A 21,665-nucleotide genomic window follows, 5' to 3' on the forward strand; every position below is an offset into this window, starting at 1 on the left:
ACACACTCTACTTGTATTGCAGCCCTAAGTCTCCAGCAAAGAACTCCTCTCCCTTGATGCTACTATGTTCTAAGGAAGCCCCAGTTAACCCACATAAACAGATTACATAAAGATGCCCTACATAATGGATTGAATTATGTCCTCTCAAAATTCATTTGTTGAAGCCCTAAACTCCCACCTCATGTGACTATATTTGGAGACAAATTTTTTAGGGGTGGTAATTTAGGATAAATGAGGTAAAAGGGTGGGATACTAATCTGAGAGGATTCTTGGCTTTATAACAAGGGGAGTAGCTTGTATTGAGGAAAGACCACCTAAGTACTCAGTGGAAAGGGGCAGTATGTAAGCCAGAGGGGAGCTGTCATCAGGTGATCATGCGAGTACTCTCATTTTAGACTTCCAGTCTCTAAAGTTTAACAGAAAAGTTAAATTTCTGTTGTTTAAGCCACTTAGTCTGTGGTATTTTGTTATGATGGCCCATGCTGACCAATATTCCTTCAGACCACTCAAAGAGAGATGCCTGGCTAGCCTCTGCCTGTTTCAACTCAGCCACCAATGCCTGAAACTGTACGTGAGACCCCAAGTCATATCTGCCCAACTGATTCCTTCCTGAATTCCTGCTCCACAGATACTCTGAGAGAAAATAAAACGATTGTTGCTGTTTCTGGCCACTAAGTTTTGGAACAATGTGTTTTGCATTAATGGGTAACAGGAATCTTTATTGGGTACAGATCTGTGCAAAGAACTATGAAATGCAATTTCACATTTCTATTTATTAATCTTAAGTGAGAAATGACATGAGTGATAAAATAACATTTTATATCCAGTTTGGATAACATTATATTTGATTAGTATCTACACATTGTTGGTAACTTGGGAACTCAATATTATTCAGAGCACCCTCACTTTAGTACAGCATGCCTGAAACTCCTGACTTGATATTAATTTAAGACCTTATTTATCCAGCTTGATAAATGCCTTGAGTGTTGCATTGTCCTATGTCACTTACAGTATTAAAAAGGAAAAAAAAATAGAATATTTGAATTGTATCTACTTTATCACGTAGGTACAAATGGGGTAAGATTTAACATTTATTAGGGGACCAAGATATGGATGGAGGGGAGGAGGAAGGGAAGGAGATGTAAAAGGAATTAAGATATGTTATGCACATGTAACAACTCCCCATGATGAATGTAATCATACTGATAAACACAAAAAGGCTTTACTATTTATTAGTGTCCAACCCCAGCAGAAAGTGATACTTACAATTCTAAAGTTTTAAAAATATTGCCTAAATAGGGGCAGTGGTGGCGCCAGACTGGGGCGGCCGCCGTCTCCCAGGGCCTGTCCCGCTTCCTCCTCTGTTATGCCGCTGCTCGTGGACAGGCGGCGAGTGCGGCTGCCACAGTCTGCTGGGGAGCTGGTTCTAGCGCACCTGTCTCTGGAGGAAAGAGCCAGACTTCTCAGAGGTCAGTATGTTCAACAAGTGGGACCCCAGGGCCTTCCGTATGTTAAGCAAAGAGACCTTGCAGTGACCTCCCCAAAGGATGGCTCCATCTCCATTCTGGCTTCTGATGATGCCACCACTCGTCACACTGTGGTCCTGAGGCAGGTAATGGGGCTACCTGCCTGACACACCGTGATGGAGCGGATACCGAAGCCAAAGTCCCCTTGATCCTGAACTCCATAAAGTCTTCTTCTAACCACGCTCAATGTGGACGGCTGGAAGTGCACGTTGTGGGAGGCTTCAGTGACAACAGGCACTTGTCACAGAAACTTACTCATCAGCTTCTTAGTGAATTTGATAAACAAGAAGATGACATTCACTTAGTGACATTATGTGTGACGGAGTTAAATTACCGGGAAGAAAATGAAAACCACTTTCCAATAATTTATGGTATTGCTGTCAATGTTAAAACTGCAGAGATTTTCAGAGCCTCTTTTAAAGATCGAGGCCCAGAGGAATTGCTGCGTGCAGCGCGGGCTCTAGCAGGAGGCCTGATGATTAGCATTTATGATGCAAAGACTGAACAACTTCGAATAGGCCTGTATTCCTGGACACCACTTCCACATGTGGATTTCTGGTTACAGCAAGATGATAAGCACATACTAGAGAATCTTTCAACTTCCCCTTTGGCGGAGCCCCCCCAGTTTGTTGAACATACAAAATCTACCTTGATGTTTTTAAAAAAATATCTATCTCCAATGAATACACTGTTTCCTGGAAATAAAGCTCTCCTCTACAAAAAAAAATTAAGATGGCTTATGGGAAAAGATCTCTTCTTCAGGAAGCTAAAAATAGGAATTACCAAAGCAAGCAACTTTTTGGCATGACAAAGACCATTGGTGGGGTTGGAAAGAATATGAATTTGGAATCTATATCCATTGAGTCTTAGGTCTCTTTCCTTAATCGTACCTTTCATATGACTTTCAAAATAAAATCTTATTTTGGCAAAAAAAAAAAATTGCCTAAATAAACATGACCATATGTCAAAAGTGCTACAAGTAACTAAATTCACCTAATGAGTTTTAGTGCAAAAACAAATACAACAGTTAATTTATATTATTCTGATATAGCCTTAACAGGCATTATAGAAGACTAACAAAGTTCACAAAATAATCCACATGTATGAAACTAGTAGCTCCATTAGAAAGGGAAAAAACTATGGAACCAATTCTGAACTTACCTTGTTATAATAAAATCCTGAAATATTTTTTTTAATTCTTTTTTTTTGGTACCGGAGATCGAACTCGGGACCTTGCACTTGCAAGGCAGGTGCTGGAACCACTGAGCTAAATCCCTGGCCTGATGATTATTAATTATAGGGTAAAAAATGATCGTTCCAACATAAGAAAATAAAAAACATGTACATCTTGCATGTCTAAACAAAGTCTTGATTGCATGGTCTATAAAGAATTGCAAATTAAAAAGCAGTTTACATCAAATTGCTATAAAAAGGAACAAACCATATTTTTTTTTCAATTTTGCAGAAAGAAATATGCATAAGAAAAGATGCCTAGCACATTAGAACACTTTTCCAAAAAAAACTGCTAAGGTGTCAGGAAAACTAAAATTTAAAACAAAGACATGATGAATATTCTGGGAGGCAAATTAACATTGTTGATAAAAAGATCAAAGTATTCAAAACAAACTCACGAACATTATCCCTAATTTCTGTGAGTACTGAAATATGTAAGGATGACAGCAGTAAACATGACTTTGGCTTACATTATCAAGTCTGTCATCAATATTACAGCCAAATCCACAAGGCATTTACAGATAACTGAATTCTATTTGGTTCTAATTGATCTGTTCTAATATAAACCATGCAATATTCAGGGATTTTTAACGTTGAACATGATTGTTTGTGATGGTCAAATAACCTCAGATTTACAGATGTGCACTCTTTCTTTTTTTTTTGAGACAGCGTCTTGCTATAGTTCAGGCTGGCCTTGTACTCACTGGAACCCTCCAGCCTCAGCCTCCTGAGTGCTGTGATTACAGGTATGCACTACCAGATCTGGCTTGGTTTTTAATTTTAAGTGAATGAAATTAGCACCTCAATGTAAATCTAATCAATATAATACAACATTATACAGTACTATGCAATATTCACTATTATAATCACTGGAAAATTGAAATACTTTTAATCCTGGGTTAAAGGTCACTCTTGTACTGGGGATAGTATCCAGGGCCCCATGTATGCAAAGCATGTATTCTACCACTGAGCTATATCTGCTCTAGCTTACAAGTTCTTACTTTTTGTTTATAGCTCCCCCTTAAAGGGATTCATAATACCATTTACCTGTAAATGAACAATTCTCTGAAATATATCGTCTCTCATGCTCATCTCAATATCAAAATGAGACAGTCTCTTGTCTGCTTCTGTACTTGCTGCCCGTACTTCTTTGTCACAGGATACATGCTGAGGGAAGTCTAGCATGGTTCTTTCCACTGTTGATAGAGGAAAAAACCATGAGTACGACAGGACTTGCCAAATCAGTATTAAGCCAAATACCTTCTTCCTAGATGAATGACTATGCTGCTTAAGTTTTCATTTTATATATTCTGCAAAAGTTCCTAACAATGTCAAGAAACATCAACGAATGCAAATCTTGGCTGTTATACTTGAAATCTTTATAAACAATAGGATGTACACTAAGCACTTATTTAAATATGTTTAGGGTATAATTTATTAACTGGGAATACATACAAATAAAGATATAGTTCTTATACTGAGGTATCTTATGATCTGGGAAGGATGGAACAGGATTAAGAAGATAAAGAAGAATACAGGATATGGACCCTGCCCAACACCTCAGGGCTGGGGACCTACTTGCTCTTTGTTTTGGTTCCATATTCGGGATGGGGCAAAAATTGTGGCTGGGCTGGTTTGACGGGAGACCTGCGAGCACCTACTGCTTCTGTACCCTAGGAATAGGGGAGGGACATGGACATGGTGTTCCATGCCTAGATAATAAACAGAGCTGCCAAACATTTTTTATACCCAATGAGTCCAGGGGGAGGGAAATGTCCACCCCCAGGGTTATTTTTGGTGGAGGGAGGGCTGTGTATAGGCCATATTCTCTAGAATCTACTTTACTAACTGACCTGTTTTGGGACATATTAGCCAAATAAAAGATGTTTCTATACAAAAAAAAAGGAAGAAGAATAGAGAATAGAGCCTGTTTGCTGTCAAATAAACCAGATATTAACTCACAGGCAGTAGTCCCAAGTGCTAGGACACTAGGCAATGTGCTATGGAGAAGGTTAGATCTTATAGCAGGAGGGGCTCAGCGTGGGTTTGGAAAAATAAAGCCTGTAAGCATGGGGCCTAGCAGAGACAAGAGATTTTCAAGAAATAAGCAGATCAATTTAGCTGGATGTGGGTTGTTTAAAATAAGATTTTTTTTTTTTTTTAAACTACAGACACCTTAAAGAATCAAATCAAAGATATGGACCCGACAGGGAGAGAAGCCCCCCTCCCCCCACCTGGGGCAGGCCCACCAGCTGACAGTTCTGCCTAACGGAGCTGGGAGGGGCCGAGAGGGGCCAAGCGGTTGCAGGCTGACTGGGACCTGCTTGATACAGCTTGCTCCACCAGCTTGCCACCAGGACAGGACAGGGTGAGGAGGACCCCTCCGGGCAGGCCCACCAGCTTGGCTACGCGGGAACCGGCAACACCCTCCCCCCCGCCCCAAGGCCTCTGGCCTTTTGGCTGTGCAGCTACTTGGTTACACACTGCAGAGGCACAGGGGGACATAAAAGTCATTGTCCTGAGTGGCAGAAATGAAAAACAGAGAGAGCACCTGTCTCAGGCTCCCTGATGAAAACAAGCCCACTGGAAAAGTGAAGGGAATCTCTGGAATAAAGGCACACCAGACCACTGTGATTGGTAAGTTGGAGGGATCATCAGCTCCCATTGTAAACTGGACTTTCTTCAGGGGAAAAGCAGCTGAAACCTGTAGTAGAAACTTGCAGAGTGCAACCCTGCAGGAGGATAGGGAGCTCAACTTGGGACTTGCAACCAGAAATCTGGCTGAATCTCATGGGTCTGAGATTAGCTTACTGAGACTCATTGACTTATAACTGCACACTGCTGCCCACGTTGTCTATTGTGACAGCAGAGGCACACCCTGAAGGAGGCCCTTTATTTTTTAAAGGTGATAGATTAATAACTACCACAAATTGTCATTCTCTAAGAGGTATTTGATGCTATGGTGTTGCTGATTGTATGACTTGGGCTAAGGTATTGTGATTGATCTAAACAGTTTTCCTTCCTGGTATAATGAAAATGAGATAGCCTCAGAGTCATTAGAGACTCAAAATCTAAAGACCAGCTATATCTGGAAGACACCTCTGAGAAGCAATCATTCCATAAGGGTTTTAAATACATCAACAAAGATATTTACAATAAACAACTTCAAAATATCAACCCAGGAACTAAACCAAGGACAGTACCAAAAACAAAAATGAGAAGACATTTAAGCAAGTCACAAACCCAGACTTCCACCCCACAAAAGGCAATTTCTGGGGGAAATGAGGTGCAAAAGTCTGATAATCAACCACCTGGACACCCTGAACTGATAGCACAGGAAGTAACAAAACAGATGAATGAGGCTCTAGAAAAATTCAAAGCAGAAATAATCTCCCAGATAACTACAGAGATGGTGAGCAGAGTGAAAGACATGATTAGAGGCTCTAGAACAGAAACTGATAAAAAAAAAATAGATGAGCTCAGAAACATGCTGGAAGCCATGAATGCCCAGCATAAGAAAGAAATGGAAACCATGATCGCCCAACATAAGAAAGAAATGGAATCCATGAAACAGATTCAAACAGATATTCAGGAGATTAAAAACTCCACTGAAAGCATGCAGAGCAGATTAAGAGAATGTGAAGATAGAATATCAGATATAGAAGACAGGACTGTGGTGAAGGACCATGAAAACAGAGATTTCTTAAAAATAGTAAGGGGCCATGAGAAATCAATTCAACAGCTGCTAGAGGGTTCAAAGAAGAATAACATAAGACTGATAAGAGTCCATGAAAAAACAGGAGGAAGTACAATTGACATAAAAAAACTGTTCATAGAAGTAATAGTAGAAAACTTCCCAGTCAGAGGTGGAGAATTGGACATACAGGTAAGTGTGGCATACAGAACTCCACCCAGCCATGATCAAAAAAAATCTATACCTAGACATATAATAGTCAAGATCTCAGAAACCCAACAGAAGAACAAAATCCTACAGGCAGTTAGAGAAAAGAAACACATCACCTATAAAGGAACCATAAGAGACCTAGAATAGTAAAAGCAATTCTGGACAACAGAGACATGGCTGGAAGTATCACAATATCCAACTTGAAGCTATACTACAAAGCTACTGTGATAAAAACAGCATGGTACTGGCAAAGAAACAGACCCGAGGATCAGTGGAATAGATTAAAAGATGCATAAACAACTCCAGACATGCTCAGCCACCTCATCTTTGACAAAGGAGCCAACCACCCTCATTGGAGGAAAGATAGCCTATTTAATAAATGGTGTTGGAAAAACTGGATTTCTACCTGTCAGAGATTAAAACTAGACCCGTATCTATCACCATGCACTAAACTAAGATCGAAGTGGATTAAAGATCTAAATATTAAGACAGAAACACTAAACTTGCTGGAAGATAAGTTAAGTAGAACTCTTGAAGATATTGGCATAGGAAAAGACTTTATGAACAAAACCTCAGTAGCAAAGGAACTAGCACAAAGAATCAACAACTGGGATCTCCTCTTATTAAAAAGCTTCTGCACTGCAAGAGAAACCACTAACAGCTAACCGACAACCTACAATGTAGGAAAAAATTTTTAGGAGCTGTTACTCAAAGGGCTACTATCTAGAATATATAAAGAATTGAAAAAAATCAGACCCCCCCCAAATTCAAAGACCCAATTCAAAAATTAACATCTGAAGTGAACAGACATTTCTCAGACAAATAAGTACAAGCACCAAATAAACATATGAAAAAATGTTCAACATCACTGGTCATTCGAGAGATGCAGATGAAAACAACACTGAGATTCCACCTCACCCCAGAAAGAGTGGCTGCTATCAAGAAATCAACCAATAACAAATGCTGGCGGGGGTGTTGAGAGAAAGGAACCCTTCTCCATTGCTGGTGGGAGTGCAGACTGGTGCTACCACTATGGAAATCAGTGTGGAGACACCTCAAAGAACTAGGGCTAGAGGTCCAATTTGACCCAGCTATTCCTCTGCTGGGTATTTTCTCAAAAGAATGAAAAGAATCATACCACAGAGATATATCTGTGCCCATGTTTATTGCGGCACAGTTTGTAATAGCTAAAGCTTGGAAAAAGCCCAAGTGCCCTTCAACTGGAAACTGGATAAAGAAGACGTGTTTTTTTTTTATAAAATGGAGTACTACTCAGCCATAAAGAACAAGAAACTAGAGTCATTTATAGCTAAATGGATGCATATTGAGGAGCTAAATGGATGCATACTCTTAAGTGAAAGAAGTAAGAGACACATGTGTAAATACCAAACAGTTTCTCCAGTGTGAGAAACTGAGAGTGTTAATAAGGATTAAAAGGATTAATAACAAATAATTGATACTTTGAAATAGGAAAAGGTCCAAAGGGGTAGGGGTGGTGGGAGGAGATGGGGAAGGGAAGGAATGGAAAGGAAAAATTATGAGAAAAGAAAAAAAAATGGAAACGAAGTATGTAAATAGGGAAGGGTGGAGGGGTGAAGGGCGCAGAGGTAATGGGGAAAAAATAAGAACCAAGATACATCACATACAGGTACAAGCACCCAATGATAAATGTAAACATACTGTATACCTAAAATGTACCAATAAAAGAATTTAAGCAAAAAAAAAAAAAAAGATATGGACCCTACTCCAAATGCGTACATCATATAAACATTAAAAGTTCCACATAATTTGAGAAGACTCTCAGAATTTTAAGTGGACACATCATTAAATGATGATGGTAAATAATTTAGTCTGCTCTAATCTTCACCTGTTAAAACTGGTTCTTGAGTTTTTCACATATTGCATTTTGACTTTATATGAATAAAATTCTGATATTAGTGAAATAACTAGTACTAAAGAACAAAAATAAATATTGTTTATAGTAATGGTTGTGGCTATGGTGTGACAATGAATACTCTTATTATCTTCAGTATTTTGAGGTATTATAAAGAGGTAAAATTCATACATGTACTATCCTTTACATATCAAGAAATAACAGCCAGGGATTTAGCTCAGTGGCACCGAGTCTGCCTCACAAGTGCAAGGTCCTGAGTTTGATCCCCGGCACCCAAAAAAAGGGAAAGAAATAATACAGTTCAATAAGCTGTCTCACTTATCAGTCCTCCTAAAAGATTGTTACAAATAAAACTATTTAAGAAATACCTGCCAGAAATATCAGAATAAATCCATAATGTGTACTCAAGAAAAGGACTTATGTAAGTATATTTTAGGACTATACACACACACACACACACACACACACACACACATATATATATATAGTTTGTTTTTTTCACATTCCAATAAATTTATTCTGTAAAAACAATACATTTTTTTGTTGTTTTTTTTTACAGTAAACTTTTCAACTACAAACCTTGAATATGTGAAAGATGTTTCAAGGACAAGCATAACAGGATTAATAAAACCCAAACTGACTAAATGTGTTCTCACAATATAAGTTGGCATAAAAATAAATAAAATTCTCTATTATCACAATAGTAACAATGATGTACACAGTAATCATTTGTGGATGAATATTAACTATTCTAATTCTAGTTCCAAAAAGAAAACAGGTCATTCAAAAAGTCAATATTTAAAACTCAATGCTTTGTCTGGTTTCCCATAGGGTTGTTGCTGATTTCAGCTTTAAAATGTAAAGTATTTACCTTGAGTGGTTAGCTCAAATTGTACTGGCACTGGGAAAAAAATAAATCCTTGGCTTTATTCTGGAGTAACACAAAAAGACTCACTAACTTCACATATAGAAACTCAGATTATGTACCTAACAACATGAGTTTTGAGAAGTATAAGCTGTCAACTAGCTATTTCTAATACAGTAAAGATACTGTATAGTATGGTTAAACTTTACACGTGGCCTCAAAACTTAAGGATGATTTAAATTTCATGTTCAATATACCAACATTATGCATCTAGGAATTAGTTCTTGGGTTCTGTCAAAGAGGAAATCCCATCCTTAAGCATTAAAATGCTTAAGCCACTTAAAATGCTAATTAATATTAAACACTTAAACTATTAAATGTTAAGTGTTTGGTGATGGTGGGGTAAAGGCAGGAAAATGATGAACATAACTGCCTTGATAAAAGGATCCTAGACATGTGAGTCTGTGCAAAAATTTTGATAATTCTTAGTGGTTAAGGGCAACATCATGCAATCCAATAACATAAAATTAAATCAATAACCTTAAAAAAGGTTAAAATGTCTTTTTTTCCTAACAAAACAGAAAGGAATGTGAATGTACATACAAACTGGGGTTCTGTCAATGACAACAAAGACTTTGTGTTGGTTCATATCAAAGCCAAGAGTATTGGACAACCAAACATTTAAACTTCTTGTGGTTTCTTGAAATATGCAGCATTCATTGTGGTAGTTAGGTCCCTTGCTGGTTTTTTGCAGGTCTGAAGCTGTGTTTCTTGTGTCATTGCCGGGATCTCCACCTTCAGAGCTGCTTTTGTTTTCTTCTTCTTTGCAGTCTTTATCATCTTCATCATCGCCTGGAGATTTCCGGGATTGTTTAGAGGATTTCTTTGAAGTGTACGATTTTTTCCGTTTTGAGCCTCCTTTTTCATTCTTTCTTTTGCCTTTTCCATCTTCTTCTACTCTGTCACCTTCTTCTTCACTACTTGCATCTGCAGTATTTACACCTTCTCTCTCAGTTTCTGAAGAGCTCTTTTGCTGAACTGCCTGGTAACCAGTAAACTTTACTCCTGGGTTATTTTCTATTTCCCACAATCCTTCATTAAATCCTTTCCGTTTGTTTGACTTTCCAAACTTGTCTTTGTATTCCTTATATGGAAAAAGATCTTTGGGACATAGAAATGCAGTTTCATGGGCACCAAAAAAGAAGATAGGATACTTGTTTGCTGGAGGCTTCACAGCTCCCTCTGGGAGTTTCATCAATCCGCGCCGGCCAGGGTGGGTAGCCCTTGATCTTGCGGAATACCAAGTCGCCTGCCTTGTACTGGCGGGGCCGTGGACGCGCCATCCCGGCCGCTCCCCGGCCGGCCGGGTCACCCTTGGTCGACGTGACGAAGCCGGCGGCCGCCCCCCACCGCAGGCCGCTGCTCCGACAATCAAAGCGGGCACGGGGGGGGGGGGCGGCCACGAGTTGCCGCCGGTGGAGGGGAGTTTTTTGGGTTTTTTTTTTGGGTACCGGGGATCGAACTCAGGTCCTTGCGCTTGCGAGGCAGGTGCTGGAACCACTGAGCTAAATCCTGTTTTTTGAGACAAGGTCTTGGTAAGTACTTCAGGCTGGTTTTGAACTCACTATGTAGCCCAGGCTGGCCTTTGAACTTGTGGCAATCCTCCTGCCTCAACTTCCTGAGTGCTGGGATCTTTGGCATGTGCTACCACACCTGGCAGGACTTAATTTAATGCATAATTTAATGTCTAATGGTTAAGGAAAAAGTGGAAAAGGTTTAAACTTTAATACATACAGTACTAGTTCTAGTGATATAGTTAACTCTATGCTGCAGTTTCCCTTTACTTTTAAAAATTGACTGGGGCTGGGGATTTAGCTCAGTGGTGCCACACCCACCTTGCAAGTGCGCAAAGTTCTGAGTTTGATTCCTGGTACCACACACACACACACACACACAAATTAGCTGAAAAAGTTACTAAAAAGGAATCAAAATTGCTTAGGAACTTAAATTAGCAACACAAAATTCAGGAGCCTAGAATTGGGAGCAGATTCTTAAACCAACAATCCTGCTGAAAACCATTTCCTTCTGTAATTTGCCACAAACCTGGAACTAGACTTATACTTTCCCTGCCAAACTATAAACAATGCTGATGCCTTGTACCTGGCACCAGACAAAATTAGCTTTAACATCAACTGGAGAAGGTGGAATGAACTCTCAGAACATGTACAGCTAAGAGAAAGTGAGTTTAAAACAGTCTGTCCCCAAACTCAAATTTTAATAATTAACCCAAAGATAAATTTATGGCAGAGCAAGAACAAATACCACAAACCTTGAGGTATGGTTAAAGGCTCCATTAATATAGAATGAAAGATAATTATTTTAAAAGGACTTTTTAAACACCCATGGATTTTTAGACCAGTCAAATACGAGAGTAGACAGTACACCCTCCCAGCCTTAAGTCACTAAAGAAGCACCTGAACCAAAGACAAGCCCCAAACAAGATAGGACACACATATGACATTACCTGTTGGAAAAACTGTTGAATCGGGACCAACTCCATCCCTTAGACTCTGACTGGGAAGACCACCAGATCCTTGTAAGCAGATGTAGTGGCCATTACTGAGAGTGAAGCAACTGGTAGCAGGGTAGATATGCAAACAAATGTGGGATAAAATAGCCACCTAAGTTCCTTGTTACAGTGGAACATAGGGTAGGGAGCTCTTAGTGATGAAGGTTTAGAGATAAACAGGATGCTACCCTGGATTCTGACAGCCCTTCAAATTCCAGAATGCAGAGAAATATTTATGATATCCAGTTCTTTACCTACTTTATGTTCTCTTATGAAATCTGGATACATAGCCAAAGTTGTTTAGTCACAGTTCTCCTACAAAAGATGTCCAGTTCTTAGAAGTAACCAAAGTGAGTCTTCGTTCCTTCTAACTCAAAAGATGTAATACATTGTAAAAAATTACTGTGTATGTTTGGCGTAGGAAACATGGAAAACAGAAAAATACATAAAGTCAAAATAAACTTTCCAGGATATTAACTGTTGTGACAATTAATTTTATATAATTCTTGATGGTGTTTTTTTTTTTTGGTTTGGTACCAGGGATCGAACTTGGGTCCTTGTGCTTGAGCAGCAGGCAGTGAAACCACTGAGCTAAATCCCCGGCCCTTGATGTTATTTTTTGATGAGACTAACATTTATTTCTGTGAACTGAGTGAGCTGACAGCTCTCTGTAATGTGAGTAATCTCAGCCCAGGAGTTGAGGGCCTGGCCGAAACAAAAAAGATCTGCCTCCTCAAGCAAGGGAGAACTCTCCAGCAGATCACCTTCAGGCCTCATCTGCACAGCTGGCTCTCAAGGTCTTGGGCTGCTGGCCCATATTGGAGATTTTAGACCTGCCATCTTCCATTATCAAGTGAGCCAATTCCTTCTAGTAAATCTCCCTTCACTATTGGTCCTCCTTCTCTGGAGAATTTTATTTAACTCTTGTGAAAACTGATTTTCTTCCAGTTTTCCCTCTGTGTTCTTTTCTTCTATACTATTAAATACTGCTTCTAACTATGATTGTAATGGCTACATAGTATTACAAAGGTTGGATGTTTCACAATTTATTTGGTCACCAAACTGTTATTGTATATCCATAATTCTATTGGGTGGGATTTGAGGGTTGTTTGTTTCTGAGCCTTTCTATGATAAAAGTATGTACTTTTACCTAAATTTATATAATTTTGCCTATATCTGATTATTTCTGTAGAATTCCCAGATATGGAATTAACTGGGCTAGGATGTGAACTTGAGAGTTTTAAAATATATTACCGAATGCTGTACACAAAGGAGTGTAATGATTATCATTTTACAGCACCTTTACCAATGTTTCGTATTTTCTTTTTTTTCCGGTACTGGGGATCGAACTTCAGGACCTTCCACTTGCCAAGCAGGCACGGTGCCACTCAGCTACATCCCCGAGCCTAGCACCTTTACCAATGTAATAACATTTATAAATCATACATGATTTAATTCTAATCAACTATCAACCATTATTTAAAAATAAATCTCTTGTAAAACTAGAAGTCCAATTGACAAGACAGAAAGTATGAAACGACTTTAGATTACACAGAATGAAATATAGTATGTATTTTTTTTTTTTTTGGTACCAGGGATTGAACTTGGGACCTTGTGCTTGCGAGGCAGGTGCCAGAACCACTGAGCTAAATCCCCGGCCCCAGAATGAAATATTGTTGTGCTTGTGTAACCTACCCACCTATGTACGTCACTTCCACATCCGCTAGCACCTGTAAGCAGTTCTCATAAGTGACTTCCTCCATCTTGAGCATTCCAACAGCATCATACACCTGTTTGGTCTGCACAATTAGTTCCTCAGTTCTTGTTCTAATTTGCTCTGGTGAAAGATCCCATCTTAGAACATTTCTGCCATTTGTAGTATAAGAAGATACCGCCCGAAGAGGAGACGTCACTTCTCTTCCTAATGTCATTCTGAGTAAAACCCTGGAACCACCAACTCTAAGAAACCAGAAAAAGAATAGAAATTAGGAATTGTTGTATGTCCAAAGTCAAGATACAAATGCATGTTATAAAATTACACTGAACAATTCTCTCATGTGAACACATATGCATAAAACTAAATACCTTTGCATTTTCTATTTTTCTTACGTAATTATAATTTTAATGGAATTCATACCATCCAAATACTGAATTGTTCACATCAAGAAATCATACAGAAAAAATGAAAGTAGGTGTCAGAGACATAATAAATATTCTGTATAAATTAAACTAGAAATCTTTCCTGTGTTAATTTCCACCTACTATGTACATAGATGCAGGAAATGTTTGCAGGAGTGGCAAGGAAACATAAAAATTCTGTTTTTATACTCAATATCATTTTTTCTCCAAATTCCATGCAAATCAAGAATAATTATTTGAATTTATTTGTAGAAAATATAATCTCAGGTATAGCTATTACATTATCATAAAAGCAAAAAGAGAAACACACTTTTAAAAGTAATATTAATCCTTTACTCCTTTAACAGATTCAAATAATACTGATGCTATGTTTGTATAATGTTTGTGTGTATGTCTCTCTCCCCTTTTCCTCCCTTCTCTCTATATGCCCCATCCATTTTTGAGCTTATAAATAAAAATATTACATTTATTAGCTAACATTTCCATAGTGTTCTCAGGAACTATTCAAAATGCTTTCCCCGTACTAACTCACCCAGTCCTTCAACAATTCTTATTAGTTACGTACTGTGGACATTCTCATTTTACTAAAGAGAAAAAGTAAAACATAGAGAACTAACTTGCTCAAGACCACATTACACAGGAGGCTGTTTAAAAACCAGGCAGTACAGACCTAGAACCCACTCTTAGCCACTATGCTAAATTTCATTTCTCTTACCTTAAAAGACCTTGAAGTAACTTTATGAGGTAGATAGGGCATTATTCTCTTTTAACTAATGCTGTTTAGAGAGGCTAAATGATTTGTTTAATGAAATTTGCCCAACAAATATTTATGAGGACACACTTTGTATAGTTACTGTGACAGACAATGAAGATTAAGTGGGATCCTTTTATTCTCATATAGAAAAGATAAATGGTTAATAAATGGACAATTATGCTACTTCAAGACTAGTGCTATGACAGGGGTAAGCAGAGGGAATGCTGAAACCACAGAAGGGGCACACATTCTCGTCTTGGGATGGGGAGAGGGTGTCAAGGAAAATGTTGCAGAAGGAGCAAGGAACAAGTTAAAATTTCAACAATATGTAGAAATCATCCAAAGACCAAAGCCCATGAGGAGAAGGCTAAAAAGGCAAGTAGAAACTAGCAAATGGAAAGCCTTAGGGATCATTAAAACATTCAATCTTTCTTTTTTGTTTTTTTGGGGTTTTTTTGTAGTATTGGGGGTCAAACCTAGGGCCTTATGAATGCTAGGCAAGCACTCTAACACTGAGCTATATCCCCAGCCCTCAAGGTTGTTTTTTTAAATTTTTTTTTTGTTTTGGTACAGGGGATCGAACTAGGGACCTTGTACTTGTGAGGCAGGCACTGGAACCACTGAGCTAAATCTCTGGCCCAAGGTTGTTATTTTGAAGGATACAGAGAGCCATTGAAAGGTTTTAGTCAGGAGAGAGATGTGATAAGGTTTACATTTCAGAGAGAGGTTGTTATTACAATTAGTGTATTGATAAAGGATTATCAAGGTAGGAAACAGGGGAACTGGAGTGATACAAGATGCTCAGAAGGCAGAGTCAACATGACTTGGTACTGAATGGATGTAAGGGGGCAGAGGTAAGAAAGTCAAGCACAGTGTCCAGGTTTCTGTCTTGGAGCTGGATGGATGGTGGTACTGCTTAGTGCTATAGGGAATACAAAAGAAAGAGGAGGGTGTTGGGGAAAAATGAGAAAGTGAATTTTGGATATGGCACATGTGAAGGGAAATTTACTACATTACATGGTACTGTACTTAGCATTGTGTGGTTGAACTGACCCAAGGAAGTTTGCAGAGTAAGAAGAGAAAAACACCTAAGCTCTGGGAAAAAGGTCCTAGGTAACAAGAGAAAAATGAGAGGCATCACAATCCTGGACTTGAAATTATATTGCTAAGCTACAGTGATAAAAACAACATAGAAGTGGCACAAAAACAGACATGAAGATCAACTAAACAGAAAAGAGGATGCAGAAACAAGATCAAGTATATTAAACTATTTGATATTTGACAAAGGAGCCAAAAACATAATACTGAAGAAAAGACAGCCTCTGTAATAAATGGTGCTGTGAAAACTGGCTATCCACATGCAGAAGACTGAGTCTAGATCCATATCTCTCACCATGTACTAAAGGAAAATCAAAATGGATCAAAGAACTAAATATTTAAACAGAAATACTTAATCTGCTGGAAGATAAAATAGGTCAAACTCTTGAAGTCACAGGCATCGATCGGCAAGGACTTTCTGAACAGAATCCTGGTTGCAGAGGAAATAGTATCAAGAACTAACAAATGGGATCTTATCAAATTAAACAGCTTCTGCAAACAAAAGAAACAACAGAGTAAAAAGAAAACCCACAGAATGAGAAAAATATTTGTGTCAGCTATTCCTCAGAGAACTATTATTCAGAATACTGTATATAAAAAACTCAAAACAAAATTATGGACTCCCAAAATAAAAGACTCCAAAAATGAGCAAGTAAAATGAATAGACACTTCATAGAAGAAAAAGTACAAATGTCAATACATGAAGAAATGTTCAACAGGGCTGGCCATTAGAAAAATACAAATTAAAACAACGTTGAGGTTCCATCTTACCCCAGAAAGAATGGTCATCATCAAGAAATCAAATAATAAATTCTGGCAAGGCAACAAGGAAAAAGGGACCATTCTTCAGTGCCTGTAGGAATGTAAACTAGTCCAACCACTATGAAACTCAGTATGGCGATTCCTCAAAAATACAAAAATTAGAAAATCCATTTGACCCGGGTATTCCCTGTCTAGGTATCTTCCAAAAGAATTAAAGATATCATATTACAGTGAAACATGCATACCCATGTTTATAGCAGCACAATTCATAATAGCTAAATCTTGAAAGCAGCCTATATGTTCATCAACAGGTGCATGGATAAAGAAAATGTGGTATACTGCCCCGCATGTCTGACCTGGTGGCACAAGGCCCCATAGCCACTCCCTGGCATGGCCTCACAGGACAAGGGGGCTGGGCACAGAGCAGGCTGGCAGTCTGTGTTGCAGAAAAGTCCCCTGTGTGTGTCTGTAGAGGGCAACACTTGGGTGCCAGGCTCACAGGTAGAATAAACCTGGCAGCTGAAAAAAAAAGAAAAAGAAAAAGAAAAAAAAATGTGGTACTTATACATAATCGAGTACTACTCTGATATAGAAAAATATAAATGAGTCATTTGTAGGAAAATGGATGTGCCTTACGACCATAATGTTAAGTGAAATAAATTAGACACATAAATTTAAATATTGCATGGTTTCTCTTATATGAGTAACCACAAATATAAATAAAGAGCTAAATAAAAGATAATAGAAAATAGGGAGGTAGATCTTTCTCAAATGATAAGGGAAGCAAGAGATGCAGGGGCTAAAAGCATATGCTAAAGAGAGCCTATTTAACAAATGGTGCTGGAAAAACTGGTTATCTGTGTGCAGAAGATTGAAACTGGACCCTTTCCTCTCAGCATATACTACTAAATTAAAATCAAAACTGATCAAAGATCTAAATATTAAAATGGAAATTAAACCCACTAGAATATAAACTAGGTAAAACACTTGAAGATATGGGTGTAGGAAAGGTCCTTGTAAACATAATCTCAATTGCACAAGAAATAACAGCAAGAATCACCAAGTGGGATTATATCAAACTAAAAAGCTTCTGTACAGCAAAAGAATCAATCAGAAGAGTGAAGAGATAACCTACAGAATGGGATAAGATTTTTGCCAGCTACTCCTCAGAGAGAACTACCATCTAGAATACAGAAAAAACTGAAAAAAATCAAACCACCTAAAATTAAAGGTCTAGTCAAGAAATGGGAAAGAGAAATGAACAAACACTTCAGAGGAATAAATAAAAATGGTCAAATAAATATATGAAAAAATGCTCAACATCTCTGGCTATCACAGAAATGCAAATTAAAACAATGCTAGGATTCCATCTTACTCCAGAAAGAATGGAAATCATTAAGAAATCAAACAATAACAAATGCTGGCAGGGGTGTGTTGAAAAAGGAATCTTCCTTCTCTGTTGTTGGGAATGTAAACTAGTACAACCATTACGGAAATCAGCATGGAGATTTTTTTCTTTTTTTTAAAAATTCTTTTATTGGTACATTTTAAGTATACAACACATTTACATTTATCATTGGGTGCTTGTACCTGTACATGATGTATCTTGGTTTATTTTTTTCCCCATTACCTGTGCGCCCTTCCCTATTTACATAGATTTCGTTTCCAGTTTTTTTCTTTTCTCAGAATTTTTCCTTTCCCTTGTTTCCTTTCCCCTTCCCCTCCCACCACCCCTACACCTTTGGACCTTTTCCTATTTCAATTATCAATTATTCATTTTAATCCTTATTTACACTCTCAGTTTCTCACACTGGAGAAACTATTTGGTATTTACACGTGTGTCCTATTTATTTCACTTAAGAGTATGGCCTCAATATGCATCCATTTAGCTATAAATGACTCTAGTTTCTCATTCTTTATGGCTGAGTAGTACTCCATTTTATTAAAAAAACACATCTTCTTTATCCAGTTTCCAGTTGATGGGCACTTGAGCTGTTTCCAAGCTTTAGCTATTACAAACTGTGCTGCTATACACATGGGTACACATATATCGCTGTGGTATGATTCTTTTACTTCTTTGGGGAAAACACCCAGCAGGGGAATAGCTGGGTCAAATGGGACCTCAAGCCCTAGTTCTTTGAGGTATCTCCACACTGATTTCCCCAGTGGTTGCACCAGTCTGCACTCCCACCAACAATGGAGAAGGGTTCCTTTCTCCCCACACCCCCGCCAGCGTGTTATTGGTTGATTTCTTGATAGTAGCCATTCTTTCTGGGGTGAGGTGGAATCTCAGTGTTGTTTTCATCTGCACCTCTCGAATGATCAGTGATTTTGAACATTTTTTCATATATTTATTTGCTGCTTTTACTTTTTTGTCTGAGAAATGTCTGCTCATTTCAGATGCCCATTTTTGAATTGGGTCTTTGAATTTGGGAGGTCTGATTTTTTTCAATTCTTTATATATTCTAGATAGCAGACCTTTGTTTGAGGTACAGCTGATATAATTTTTTTTCCCACGTTGTAGGTTGTCTCTTCATACTGTTGGTGGTTTCTCTTGCAGTGCAGAAGCTTTTTAATAAGAGGAGATTCCAGTTGTTGATTCTTTGTGCTAATGAGGTTTAGTTCATAAAGTCTTTTCCTATGCCAATGTCTTCAAGAGTTCTATCTAACCTCTGTTCCAGCCAGTTCAGCGTTTCTACTTTAATATTTAGATCTTTAATCCATTTTGATTTTACTTTAGTGCATGGTAAGAGATACAGGTCTAGTTTTAATCTTTGGCAAGTTGAAACTCAATTTTTCCAGCACTAATTATGAAAGAGGCTATCTTTCTTGCAGTTGAGGGTGTTTGGCTCCTTTGTCGAAGATGAGGTGGCTGAGTGTGTCTGGAGTTGTTTCTGCATCTTCTAGTCTGCTCCACTGGTCCTCAGGTCTGTTTCTTTGCCAGCACAATGCTGTTTTTATCACAGCAGCTTCGTAGTATAGTTTCAGGTTGGGTGTTCTGTCTGCCATGTCTCTGTTGATTAGAATTGCTTTTGCTATTCTGGGTCTCTTCTTGTTCCAAATGAATTTTTGGATTGTTCTCTCAAGGTCCATGAAGTACGCTGGTAGGATTTCAATTGGGATTGCATTGAAGCTATATAGCAGTTTTGGAAGTATGGTCATTTTCACTATGTTGATTCTTCTTACCCAGGAGCAAGGGATGTCTTTCCATTTACTGATACCATCTTCGATCTCTCTTTTCACAGTGTTATAGTTTTCAGAAAAGAGCACTTTGACTTCTTTTGTTAGGTTGATTCCTAGGTATTTCAGTTTTTTGGATGCTATTGTGAAAGGAATTGTTTGCCCTATTTCTGTCTCAGTGAGTCTGTTGTTCGTGTAGAGGAAAGCTATTGATTTTTATGTGTTGACCTTGTATCCAGCTACTCTACTGAATTTGGTTATTAAGTCTAGAAGACTTTTGGTGGAGTTCTTGGGATCTTCTATATAGAGTATCATGTCATCTGCAAATAATGACAGTTTGACTTCTTCATTTCCTATCTTTATTCCTTTTATTTCTTTCTCTTGTCTAATTGCTGTGGCTAATGTTTCCAGAACTATATTGAACAGGAGTGGTGACAGTGGACATCCTTGTCTTGTTCCTGATTTTAGTATGTAGGATTTCAGTTTTTGACCATTTAGTATGATATTGGCTGTTGGTTTTTCATAGGTGGCTTTTATCAGATTGAGGTGGACACTGTCTATTTCAATTTTTTGCAAGGTTTTTATCATAAATGCATGTTGGATTTTGTCAAATGCTTTTTCTGCATCTATTGAGATGATCATATGGTTTTTGTCCTTGGCTCTATTGATATAGTGTATTACAATGATTGATTTGCGTATGTTGAACCATCCCTGCATCCCACTTGGTCAGGGTGTATGATCTTTTCGATGATCTTCTGCATTCTGTTTGCCAGTATCTTATTAAGGATTTTTGCATCTATGTTCATTAGTGAGATTGGCCTATAGTTCTCTTTTTCGCTTGGGTCTTTCTCTGCTTTGGGGATCAAGGTGATGCTTCCTTCGAAGAACGAATTCGGGAGTATTACTTCCCTTTCAATTTCATTGAAGAGTTTAAAGAGTAGTGGCAGTAGTTCCTCTCTAAATGTCTTGTAGAATTCAGCAGTGAAGCTGTCAGGACCCAGGCTTTTCTTAGTTGTTAAGTTTTTAATTACATTTTCAATTTCATTGATTGATACTGGGTTGTTTAGAATTTTTAGGTCTTCTTCGTTCAACTTTGGTAATTCATATGTATCTAGGAATCTGTCCATTTCTTCTGTGCTTTGCATCTTATTGGCGTATAGGCTCTCAAAGTACATACTGATGATCCTCTGTATTTGTGTTGGGTCCATTGTAATTTCACCCTTTTCATTCCTAAGTGCATGGATTTGGGCCTTTTCTTTCCTTTTTCTGATAAGGTTGGCTAAGGGTTTGTCAATTTTGTTTATTCTTTCCAAGAACCAACTCTTGGCTTCACTGATTTTTTTCTATCATCTCTTAGTCTCCAGCATGGAGATTTTTCAAAGAAGTGAAATGAGGAATAAAAAAAAAAAAATTTCATGAGACTCAATGGTCTCCTTGCTAGGTAGGTATCTTTCCCAAAGAGCTTACAACATCATACTACAACAACACATGCACACCAATGTTTATAACAGCACAACTTGTAATAGCTAAAACCTCAGAACTGCCTGTATACCCATCAACAGATGACTGGATAAAGGAAATGTGGAGTCTGTATATAATGGAATACTACTCTGCTATAAAGAATGACAAGTTTGAGATATTTGTAGGAAAATGGATTCAACTAGAAAATAGAATGTTGAGTGAAATAAATCAGACATAAAAGCTTAAATATCATATGGTATCTCTCATTTGAGTGAAGCAA

General features: G+C 38.1%; 1 protein-coding gene and 2 pseudogenes across 1 annotated transcript in view; 1 reads left to right on the top strand and 2 right to left on the bottom strand.

Moving 5' to 3' along the window:
- Positions 1-21,665, bottom strand: part of Nln (neurolysin) — a 130,316-nt gene that overhangs the window by 66,910 nt on the left and 41,741 nt on the right. The window contains exons 2-3 of the mRNA XM_004862867.3: positions 13,691-13,950; positions 3,807-3,955 (exon numbers count right to left, since the gene is read on the bottom strand). Coding sequence (XP_004862924.1) covers positions 3,807-3,955; positions 13,691-13,950 — 409 coding nt within the window. The remainder of the gene's footprint in view (positions 1-3,806; positions 3,956-13,690; positions 13,951-21,665) is intronic.
- LOC101712693 (protein N-terminal asparagine amidohydrolase pseudogene) lies at positions 1,365-2,296 on the top strand (annotated as a pseudogene).
- LOC106010915 (hepatoma-derived growth factor-related protein 3 pseudogene) lies at positions 9,795-10,888 on the bottom strand (annotated as a pseudogene).

The sequence above is a fragment of the Heterocephalus glaber genome, unplaced genomic scaffold (assembly GCF_053883595.1).
Source record: "Heterocephalus glaber isolate CG9 unplaced genomic scaffold, H.glaber_assembly_v1.0 deba00001543, whole genome shotgun sequence".
Classification (NCBI taxonomy): Eukaryota; Metazoa; Chordata; class Mammalia; order Rodentia; family Bathyergidae; genus Heterocephalus; species Heterocephalus glaber.